General features: G+C 49.5%; 1 protein-coding gene across 1 annotated transcript; it reads right to left on the reverse strand.

The window, feature by feature from the left end:
* Positions 1 to 8,399: 8,399 nt before the first annotated feature.
* Positions 8,400 to 11,053, reverse strand: LOC133905521 (pentatricopeptide repeat-containing protein At4g15720). The gene has a single exon (XM_062347332.1). It carries the CDS (start codon positions 10,904 to 10,906, stop codon positions 9,116 to 9,118), a length of 1,791 nt encoding a protein of 596 aa, XP_062203316.1. The 5' UTR covers positions 10,907 to 11,053; the 3' UTR covers positions 8,400 to 9,115.
* Between the last annotated feature and the right edge of the window lie 796 nt (positions 11,054 to 11,849).

The raw sequence follows: 11,849 nt of genomic DNA on the forward strand, positions 1-11,849 counted from the left end.
TCCTACTCACATACGCACCATGGGATTCATCGCTTCGGTCTGTGACACTTCTCTGTTCATATTAAAGGATGGAGCTGATCTTGCATACCTTCTTCTCTACGTCGACGACATCATCCTCACGGCTTCTACCCCACAACTCCTTAGGCGCATCATTGCGCGCCTTCACTCGGAGTTCTCCATGACGGATCTCGGCGAGTTGCACCACTTCCTCGGCATTTCTGTTTCTCGGACATCACACGGGCTATTTTTGTCTCAATGTCACTACGCCGTTGATCTTCTTCATCGTGCCGGCATGGCCGAGTGTCACTCTACAGCGACACCTGTTGACACTCGGGCCAAGCTATCCGCCACAGACGGTGCTCCAGTTACTGATCCTACTGAGTACAGGAGCCTTGCTGGGGCTCTCCAGTACCTTACGCTCACACGCCCCGACTTGGCATATGCAGTCCAACAAGTGTGTTTGTTCATGCATGATCCGCGAGAGCCCCACCTTGCCTTGATCAAGAGAATACTTCGATACGTCAAAGGATCTCTTGACCTGGGGCTTTTCATCGGTTCTTCCTCTCCCTCGACGCTAACGGCATATTCTGATGCTGACTGGGCCGGATGCCCAGATTCCAGACGCTCCACTTCGGGCTACTGCATCTATCTTGGTGACAACTTGGTTTCTTGGTCCTCTAAGCGTCAAACGACTGTGTCATGATCTAGCACTGAGGCTGAATACCGTGCTGTTGCTCATGCTGTCGCGGAATGCTGTTGGTTACGACAACTTCTGCAGGAGCTCCACCAACCTCTTGCAACGGCAACAATTGTGTATTGTGACAACATCAGCACTGTCTACATGTCCGCAAACCCAATCCAGCATCATCGCACCAAGCACATCGAGATCGACATTCACTTCGTTCGGGAAAAGGTGTCTCTTGGTGAAGTTCGAGTGCTTCATGTGCCTTCTTCTCATTAGTTTGCCGACATCATGACAAAAGGCTTGCCTACACAACTGTTTTTAGATTTCAAGTCCAATCTATGCGTTCGGTCTCCTCCTGAATCCACGCAAGGACCGCGGGCGGGTATTAGAGATAAAATCTCTCTTGTATAGAAGTTTCTTCTTGTATTTGGTATTCACCGGGTATATATGGAATTGTATCCCGGCTGTTGTAATCTCAACCATATTTGGTTGATTTCCCTTGTACATCACGGCACCTGCTGGCCGTATATATAAAGAGCACGCCCAGGTCTCCAACCGTGCGGCAATTAGCCTAAACATCATATCTCTCTCGATCTCTATTCTGTTTCAGTGCCAGATACGTGGAATGAGATCCTTCCAGCCCAGTTGTAGGCTGTAGACGATTCATGGTTGGGTGAAGAGCGAATTGTTGAACAAGTTAGTTCAAGCTCTTATATACAATGATTAGTATTTTGTTAGTCTTGCAGAGTTATGCTGCTGCCAAGAAACACCAGGCAGCAGCAGTAGTTTTTGTCTGAAGCCTGCTTTGTTGTAGCTATAAGACTATGAGCTGCTTTTGTTGTGTAACTAGTTGTATTTGCTTTAATGTGCATGTTAGTTGTGTGTATTGACAGTCATTACTCATTACCAAGCAAGAGTTTATCTTGAACAAAAATTGTTTTTGACGTGGACCACGCTGGTTGTAGCGTTCAGTCCTATGGCAACTCCGTTAGGAAAGAAATACATTGCTGATCCATGAGGTCTACGTGTGATTGGTATGAGATAAATTTGAGATCTGTGCCATCTTTAGCTTTGTCCTATCATCTGATGCTTTGTTTCTGTAGTATAAGTGATGTCATGTAATATGTTGTGATTGCTAATTTGCTATAATATGACAGGATGGTACCAAATGCAGTATGTTCTTCAAGATGCTGAGCAAAACTGAAACTTTAGTGCTCCTGGACCTCTTCCAAGCTCCACGAGCGCTCGATTAAACAAGGAGAGGTGCACCTGACATTTCTCCCAAGAATTTTGTAATCACAAGCACAAAGTCTAATTTTGTCTAATTAAAGGTTTTTTTTTAATTTTGTCTTGGTTTTTTCTGGAAGATGCTACCGGCTTGTGTAGTTTATGGTCTCGCTCAATTTTTTCTCTTTTGAAATGTTTCTTAAATCCAGCATGTGTGTTTTTCATTTACTTCAAGAATGTACGGTTCCTGCTTTTTAAGCATGTTAAATGATCATATTATTTATGGAAATTAGCCATCAGCGGAAGCAACGGATGGATCTAACGAGATGATACACACGATCACAGACGACACCAGAGGCACGACGTTTGTTAATGAGGTTCAGCCGAAGCCTATATCTCCAGGACATGACTACGGGCGCTCCTCCCCAACTAGCAACACCGGTCACTTCCTGGGGTTCACGCAGACTTGGTGCCCCCTGCGAACCTGGCGCTATGCCGTCATGGTTACAAACAACGGCCCTCCTCTCATATTTATGAGGAGATCTGGTTACAGCAATCCTATTAGGATTCCACCATATACCGCTAATACAATTTCAAATTCTATACGTAACTAACTCCGTACAATTATGTGACACATATCCAACAAACTCCACCTTGACGAATAATTTGCCACCTTGAAGCCGTCATGCACGAACCTCCATGTACACCGGACTTGAGTTGTCGCATTTGTCGCTCAACAAGAGCTACCTGATGAGTTTTACTCAGACTCACTGTCTTCCAGAGACACTGCTATCTCTACAACTTCAGACATCATGACTCCACCTGCAACTGAGCACCTTTCTCTTCTATCAAAACAACCTCTTTGAACGAAATCAGATTCCTCCTTAGTTTTGACACATGTCTCACTCCCCGAAGCACACAACTTCAATATAGATCTTGATTTTGATAGTACCTTACTCCAACAACACGGTAGCCCACATCGTCACATAAGTAGATACAACCAGAATCACCAGATTTAATGAAGAAAACCGCTCCATGTTGGGTATCACATGGAAAAACCAACTGAATCCAACATCCATGCTCACAATTGACTGCTTCTTGATACTGAGAACTTCACGGTTGCTTTCCGAGTCACGCATAGAAATTGCCACACAAGCATTACTCTTTCACATGACTGTTTAGGTTACGATTCTCCGACGTCTTACACCGTAGCCTCCTGCAGTCCCAGACCAACCAGATTACTCCAGTTACAAGTAAAGATCTCCATAATCTCTTCTTCCTTCCAATTCAGCTCTTAAAGCTTCTTCACGCCCATCGATCCACACTTCAGAAATCTCGTGGTCACAATTTGAATAGATCCGCACCCTTACTGATTTGGAAGAGCATAAGCCCTCTCCAATGCAAACCTGCATCTTAAGCTCGCGCCACGTGTTGCCACGCCACAGAGAATAACCACCACTAACCCTCACGCTCCTATGTCGTTGTCGCCAGTCTCATCGTCTCTGCCGCCTCGATATGACTGGCCTGTTGCCACCAGCCTGTCCACCCTGCACCACGGTATGTTCACCTTCCAAGTGAACTGTCCACCAAGTTTCACTGGACTGTCTGCCATGTACCCGCAAACTGTCCGGCTACCACTGTCGAACTCTCATCAGTCATCATGCGCATCACGACCAATCGACATCCTATGCTCATAACCGAGCATCGCAACACTGGCCTGAGGTCTGGCCAACCGGTCGACTGTCTCTTCTCCTTCGCCTGTTGCAATATTCATCAGCATATGGGACCTCCTGTCGCACTCCAGCACATGCGTACCTTGTGCACTTGCCCGCGTGACACATCTTGCCACTTGTACGCCAATCCATCCAACGCCTAACCGAAACTTCGGTCTCACATCGCCGAATACCAAACTATTCACCTTCACCACGAATGGTCTGCCCGAGTCCTTCACTGAACCCGTCTGTCGTTGTCGAAATTCCCTTGCAGGAACCCACCGGTCCACGTGCGTCGATTTGGTCACTGGCCAAACACCTTCACATCACCCTACATGAAACCACACCTGGCCACATCTCCTGTTGAGAATCTCCATGCAAGAGCCGTTCCCGTCCACACCAGCCGAGTACTCGCTTGCAGTTCTCATGATCGATGCATGTGCTGTCGTGACGCACCCACCTAGCTACCCGTCCGATCCAGCCTAGAAAACCAGCCCCTCAGACAGCTATGCACCGAACCAACTCCTAGGCTAGACACCGCAGTGCCCCACGTGCCTTTCTTTTTTTTCATGCCGCCGAGAGCACCTGACCGAACGTTAACATACGTGAGCCATGAAAACAGCCATGCATGCCTCCTTTTTTTTATTCGACCTCATGCATGCATGCATGCACCTCCATACCATAGCAACTCACGCACAAGGCACATACAGTGCACCAATCGCATGCATCTATCAGCCTTGGACGTGAATTTAGCCTTGCGGAACCGGTCAAAACTCGGATAGCGTACCACACATCTGCCATGGTATCCAATACCGCTCGCTACCTGCCCGCTCAGGACCGAACCTCCATGTGCCTCTCGCACGAGCCGAATAGAAACCGTGACCGAACAGAACTCCATCGCATGTCAAGTATGAACTAGATTCCACCGCATTCTTCTGTCGCCACAAACTCCTGCCCTCCGGCACGCCCCACATCGTTGGGTACCTACCGAGCACAACGAATCAACCACCAATGCAAACACCTCACGTCGTGCATGCATGACTCCTCGATGGCATTCGCGCGGCCCTCAACGACAGAATCTGGTTAGAAATCCTATCCGTCGCCAACGCTTCTGTACACGCCTGTGCACACTGCGTGTCCACGACGCCTCCGCACTGCCATCCACGTTGCACTACCCGTACGTCTGCATTGACCTGCAGTAGCCGTTACACGCACCGCCCGTGCGCACAGGCCGCCGTCATGCTCCACCTTATGTTGTGCCCCTCTCGCACTACCCGCGTGTTGTACGATGCCCTGTAGATGCATAATCCTCGCACCTCTACGTGATCTTCCATGCAACGTCTCTAGATCCAATTCAACCATGGCTCTAGTACCACTTGTTAGGAAATTAGCTATTAGCGGAAGCAACGGATGGATCTACCGAGATGATGCACACGATCACAGATGACACCAAAGCTATGATGTTTGTTAACGAGGTTCAGCCGAAGCCTACATCCTCAGGGCATGACTACGGATGCTCCTCCCCAACTAGCAACATCGGTCACTTCCCGGGGTTCCCGCAGACTTGCTGCCTCCTGCGAACCTGTCACTATACCGTCATGGTTACAAACAGCAGCCCTCCTCTCATATTTATGAGGAGGTCTGATTACAGCAATCCTACTATGATTCCACTAGAGTCCTACTAGAATTCTGCCAAATACCGCTAATACAACTCTAAATCCTATATGTAACCAACTCTGTACAATTATTCGACACATATCCAACACTCATTTTTATTATTTCAGGTGTTTACTTCAGAGAGCAGCCAACATGCATGGCCGATCGATCTCAATTCTATCACTGGTCAGGCACCATACCCAGCCTTGTGTTGGAAGAGCCAACATGTGTGATCGGTAACAGAGATCCGTTGCTGACCATGATGTTGGTGGAAGAGGAGTGAGGGTGGATGGAGGAGATGTTACCAGAGCCGGAAGCCATGTGAGACGAGGCGCTCGTGTCGAGGTACCAATTGCCGCCGGAGTTGTGGAGGGAGAGATCCGTCAGCGCAGCAAGCAGCTGAGGGTCAACGTTCGCCGACGAATCGCCCTGGGCACTGGTGGCGACGTGGGCCTGCGGAGGCGCACCGGCGGGGCGCTGGCCGAGGATGCCGGCGTTGTCGCGTGGCGGTGGGAACAGCCAGGCGTGTACCAGGCCAGTCCATGGGTTGACACCGAGCTGGAAGCCTGCTGGCGGTGCAGAAGATGTGGAGGAAGCCGTGCTGGACGGCTTCTTCTTCTTGTTGTTGTTGAACGAGGAGGCCGACGAGGATGGCACGGGCGGGCGGTGGTTGGTGCTTGAAGAAGAACCGCCCGTGGGGCCTTGCGGCGGCTGCGACGGCAGGTGGACGGACCGGGCTTGGGCGAGGAGCACCGCGGCAGCCTGCAACTTGGCGGATTCGCCGATCCGATGTTCCTCAAGTTGGAGCATGGAGCGCGTCTTGAGGAAGGAGGGGAGGCGCTTGCGCATTGTGATATGGGGAACGGCTTGGTGCAAGCTGGGGCTGAGACCCCGGATGATGTTGAGGACGAGATCGGGCTCGGTGACAGGGGCGCCCAGATTGGCCAGGCGATCGGCCATGGACTTCATCCGAGTGCAGTAGGCGAGCACGGACAGATCGCCCTGGAAGAAGCGGCGAAACTCGGCGTTGAGGTAGACAGCACGTGTTGACCTGTTGTCGCGAAACAGATTGCAAATGCCGCGCCACAGAGAGAAAGTAGAGTCCTCGTCGTCGGAGACGACGCTGAGGAGGTTGGGGGCGACGCGGTTGTAGAGCCAAGAGACAATGGCGCAATCGTTTTGCACCCAGTCGGAGTCGCCCTTGGGTGGGGAGCCATTGACGTGGTCCCCCAGGCCATACTGGCCAAACACGGCGGAGAACGCACGTGCCCAGGCCGTGTAGTTGTCGTCGTTGAGGTCCAAGACGATGGGGACCCTGGACTGGATGTTGATGGACTGGACCACCGTCGGAGGAGCGGGATCAGAGTGGAGTTGGGTGGTGTTGGGAAGATGCAGGCCGGAGTCGACTTCCGAGTCCGACGAGGAGGAGGAGGAGGAGGAAGAAGAGCTCATGGCGGCGTTGGGAAGAGCAGTGGAAGTTTAGGATCGGGAGATGGCTGATACCATGTAAGCATGAGAATGCTTGCAACCACGCCTTGTGTTGATCAGTGTTACAGATACATGTACAAGTACATGAGCTAACTGCATAAGCTACAAACGAGGAGAACCACGGGACATGGTCACCGCATGACTGCATGCTAACACCTTGTTATGACGACGCTCTGGCTCCCACCTTGTGCCGTATCCCTCTATCTGGCTCCCATCTGCGTGGATCCATCTCTTCCTCATCTTCCGAGGCCATAGGTTGGGGGAGAGCACAGCGCTCGCCACCACTGCCTAGCCTTGGTCGACCCTCGGTCCACCAGATGCCTTCTCCCTCGACAATGCTTATGGTCTCATTCTGTTAAACCTATGGCAAGCAAGAGGCCATAGGTTGGGGAGAGCGCAGCGCTCGCCACCACTGCCTAGCCCTGGTCGACCCTCGGTCCACCAGATACCCTTTTCCTGGACAATTCTTATGGTCTGATTCAGTTAGAGCTACGGCAAGCAAGCAACAAACGGTGTTTGGCACAACTTCAGGCTGTTGTGATGTGCATGTAAAAAAACAGATTGTATGTGTTGTTGCAGTGCCAGTTTGGATGTGCAAGCAAAGCAATTCAGATTGTGCCAGTTAGAAGTTCTTATTTGATGTAATATGGACCCTGAATCTGAATGGACCAACTTCTAAACGCAGCAGCAACCTGGTACTTTTACCTGATACTTATGAGCATGGTACTTTCACAAGTTATGAATAGTATCAGGTAGCTTGTTGTGTAAAATGCCTTTCTGTAAAGGCCAACCTGGTTGATGTTTTTGGCGCATAAATTTTGCTTGAACTGTTTCATAAATTAGTCTCTATTGTATAGTAAATCCTTTGCAATCTTGTACCATCTACCTAAAAGTGTGATGTATCGTAAATCCGAATGGCTGCTGATTTGCTTTTTTGAATGAAATTTGTGTGTTTTGGGACAGTGATGAGCACCAAAACAAGATAGAACCGCTCAGTCCCTTTGTTTTATTCCAATTTAAACTTAAACTAAAAAATGAAGTTCTCGTAAATCATATAAATTTCATCGACAACTTGTCGCTTACAATTGTTTTTGCAGCGCAAGGGGTCACAGTTCTGAGATGTTGGATTATCTGTTGTACCACCCCCTGAATGAGGTGAAGAAGATGAAATGCTGTCTCGGCAGTTTAATCTTTGAATGTATTTTCCTTCTTGTTGATGTGGAAAAACCTTTAGCTACGCAAGGAGGGGACAAAATGGCTTATTAGTGCCTAAAGCAGCATGGTGAACTGAGGCCGCACTATGGTAGTAGCCAGAATCAAACAGATTGATGGAGTGTTGGAAATAATCAAAATAGGTTGTTTAGTATATTATGTCGTGATGAAATTGTTGTAGGCATTGCATATCGTTTCAGATTATGAACTGAATTTGACACCAACATTATGTAGGCATTTTGGTTTTTGAACTTCAATTGCATACTACCTTGTTTGATCTTTTGATAAGTCCATGATGACCTCGTGAGGGCAGTTTCTCAATCTAGATGATGATGTCTTACATTTATCTTCTCAACCTAGATGATGAGGTCTTACAATTTGGTTATAATATCTATACTATTGTTGCCATCTTTTTACCATTTGAACTATCACTATACCCTATGTAAGGTTCTTACAATCTTACAATCTATAGTCTCAGTTTATTTGAACATCCTAAAATACATAAACAGACCATATATAATTTGGTCAGCAGACATTGTGCCATGTACAGATCAAGTCAGACAGGCAATAGTAAAAAGGACAATTCCAGCACAGTCATGTCTCTCAGAAATCAACCAGCTTGTCAAACTTTTCATTCCACCTCTGAATCAATTCCACGAGATAGGGAGCTCTACCAATCAGGCCAGGCCATAAGGAGAGTAAAAGAGGAAAAGAGCCAGGATTGTGCCAGCTACCTCCACCTCCTTACATTCACGCATTTGTTCATTGCCTTGCCGCTGCCATGGATAAACACAAATTGCAGCCTTGCATTAGCTTAAGCTTCCACTGGAACGGCAGCAACGACCCGATCGACGCTCTCTAGCTCCACCACTATTGCCTCCAGTGGCCGCCCAAGCAATTGGGTGTGGCATGGAATTGATCCAGGAGGAATAAAAAGGCACGCAGATTTGCCCAAGAAAAAGGGAATAAAGCCAGAGCAAACTCAGGGTAAGGTTTGGTGGGCCTACAACCTATCACCAATGCTCTTGTTACCTAAATTTTTTAACTCACTTGAATATCTACACCAAGGAATCTGTTCATGTTCTCCTTTCTACCAGAAAGTTCAGAACCACTTTATTATATCACTTCCAATCACTCACCAGTAATCATTGCAAGAACATGACCCCATCTTGAAATGGTGAAACCTATTCAGATCCCTGACCACAAACTCCCTCTCAACAATGGCACTGATGATCTTGAATGCCTCGTGGCAATCACAGCACATCCTCAGGTTCTTCATCACCCTGATGGTCATCCCCTTTGGGACGACCAGCAAACCGAACCCTAGAGCCAATATCTCACTATGCACACCAACCATCACACCTTCCCCTTCCTCACCATCATCCACATGGGCATCAAAGACTCTAGCACTCCCTAGTCTCCCTTTGTAACCCTTCTCCCTCATCTTACCCTCCAATTCATCCAGCAACATCATCACTTCACCTGCCCTGGCACCCGTGCACGATATTGTGCCGGCATAGAACACGTGGGGGATATCCTTTACCTCGATCCAGCTGCACCCGGGATCCTTCCGTATGCCGCGTCGCCTCATGCTCGACCATACAGCAGCAGCGTTGTCAGTCAGACCGGCTGAGACATATGCATTTGACATCGCTACCAGTCCACCAGCAACATCCTGGTTGAACTCAGACACCCTCTGGCCTGCCATGGTTGCTAGGTCTAGGCGCTTATGCGTCCGGCACGCTGACAGCAAGGAGTTCCACAGCATGAGGGCGTCGTTGCCTTCAACCTGCACTTCATTGGTGAGCTCAAACGCCTCCTCAAGCCGCCCTGCTCGACCGAGCATGTCAACCGCACATGTGTAGTGGCTGGGACATGGCGCAATGCCGCATTTGCTCTGCATGGACCGGAGGAGCTGGAGACCGGTGTCAACAAGACCAGAATGGTTGCAAGCGTGCATGACCCCGAGCAGCGTAACATCGTTTGGCTGCACACCTCGATCGATCATCTCATCGAACAAAGTAAGTGCACACCTCCCGAGGCCATACTTTGCTGCTGCGACGATGATGGAGGTGTAGGGGATGACTGAGGGCTGCTCGATCCTGTCGAACACCTTTCTTGAGTACTCGTAGCATCCACATTTCGAGTACATGTCAACCAGAGCCACGGCAACCACGTCGTTGCCTTCCTGCCCAAGCCGTAAAACTGCGCCATGGAGGCACTTGCCGATGCCCAGACGTGCAACGCCTGCGCACGCACTGATGACGCTCGACAGCATGAAGTGGTTTGGCGCCACGCCGTTGCCTTTGGTTCTGAGCTCGGCGAAGAGCTGGATCGCCTCGTTCCCGAGCGCGTTCTGCGCGTACACGGACAGCATCGCGCCCCACGACACCACGTTCCTCGCCGGCGCAGCCATGCCATCGAACACCGCGCGCGCGTCCTCGACGCCGCCGGCCTTGCCGTACATGTCGACGAGCGCGGTGGCGACAACGGCGTCGCGAGCGCATCCGGCGACCTCCGCGCGGGCGTGCACCTGCCGGCCGAGGCCTGCATCCGCGAGGCGCGCGCACGAGCTGGCGGCCGTCGAGAAAGTGACGGCGTTCGGCAGCACGCCGTCGAGGGACATGCCGCGGAGGAGAGCCAGGGCCTCCCGGGGCCGACCAACGCCGGCGTACCCGGACATGAGCGTCGTCCAGGAGACGACGTCCCGTTCCCGCATTCCGTCAAACAGGTCGCGGGCGGCGCCCGTAGCGCTGCAGCGGCAGTACGCTGCGAGGAGGTGGTTGCAGGAGGCGATGGTGAAGGCGACGCCGGCCTTGAGAAGCTTGGCGTGGGTGGCGGCGACGGACGCGAGGTTGGAGGCGCCGCGCAGGATGTGGATCAGCACCGGCGCGAGAGTGGCTGTCGAGGATAAGGGCGCCGCCATGAGGGCGGTTTGTCATGGCCGAGTCATGCATGGAAGGCCCTCAGCTTAACTTGCTGCCCCGGCTAACCCTAGTTACCCGGTGTTTGCCATGAGCGCCGCCGCCGGTGAGCAACAGCCATGGCGGGGCCGAGTCGAGTACGAGGAAAAGAAGGCACCGCACTGCTGAATTGTTACGCGGGCCGGTTGGGCCTCGCTGTTGAGGCCCACGAGACAAAATTCCGGCCCACAAGTGAGCCCACGGTTTGGCCCATAATTTTTTCTATTAGAATCTATTTATAAAATTCATTAAATTTGTGATATTATGAAAGTAATTTTCAAAACAAATCTACACATGATTTTAAAGTTTTTAAACAAAATATTTTGAAAGTAATTATTAGTCAAAGTTTTAAAAGTTTAACCGAATCTTTTTCAAAACGACATGTATTTATAACCAGAGGGATTGATATTTGTTTTAATAATCTTTTGACTTATGGCGTCTACTGTTTGGTTCCATGTTTGGATATCACTGGAATCAAACACCCTCACCCGTCAGGCTTCTCCTTCTATTTAATATAATAAGCAACTCTACTGTCGGTTCCTTCATAAAAAAGAAGTGTAGTGATGCGCGAATGTAATTCGTGTTCAGATCAGGCAAACCTCTAGCTTCGAATGGAAAATTTTCCCATTTCCCTTAGAGAGATTTAATTTCTTTTTTATGTATTGCATTGAAATTATGTATTTGTGTCGAAAAGGTTGCCCCGAGTCAATTTAGGCTCTGTTTGTTTCAGTTCAGGATTATAATAAACTAGCTTATTTGTTCTGAGCTAAAACAAATAGATAGCTTATTTGTCCAGATTATTATAAGCTGAAACTCATATTATAATAATCCCATAAGCTGTGAAAAGAAGCTTATTTCAGCTTATTTTGACCTTCTATTATACTATCCATCAAATTTAAAAAAAAT

Source organism: Phragmites australis, chromosome 22 (genome assembly GCF_958298935.1).
Source record: "Phragmites australis chromosome 22, lpPhrAust1.1, whole genome shotgun sequence".
Taxonomy (NCBI): Eukaryota; Viridiplantae; Streptophyta; class Magnoliopsida; order Poales; family Poaceae; genus Phragmites; species Phragmites australis.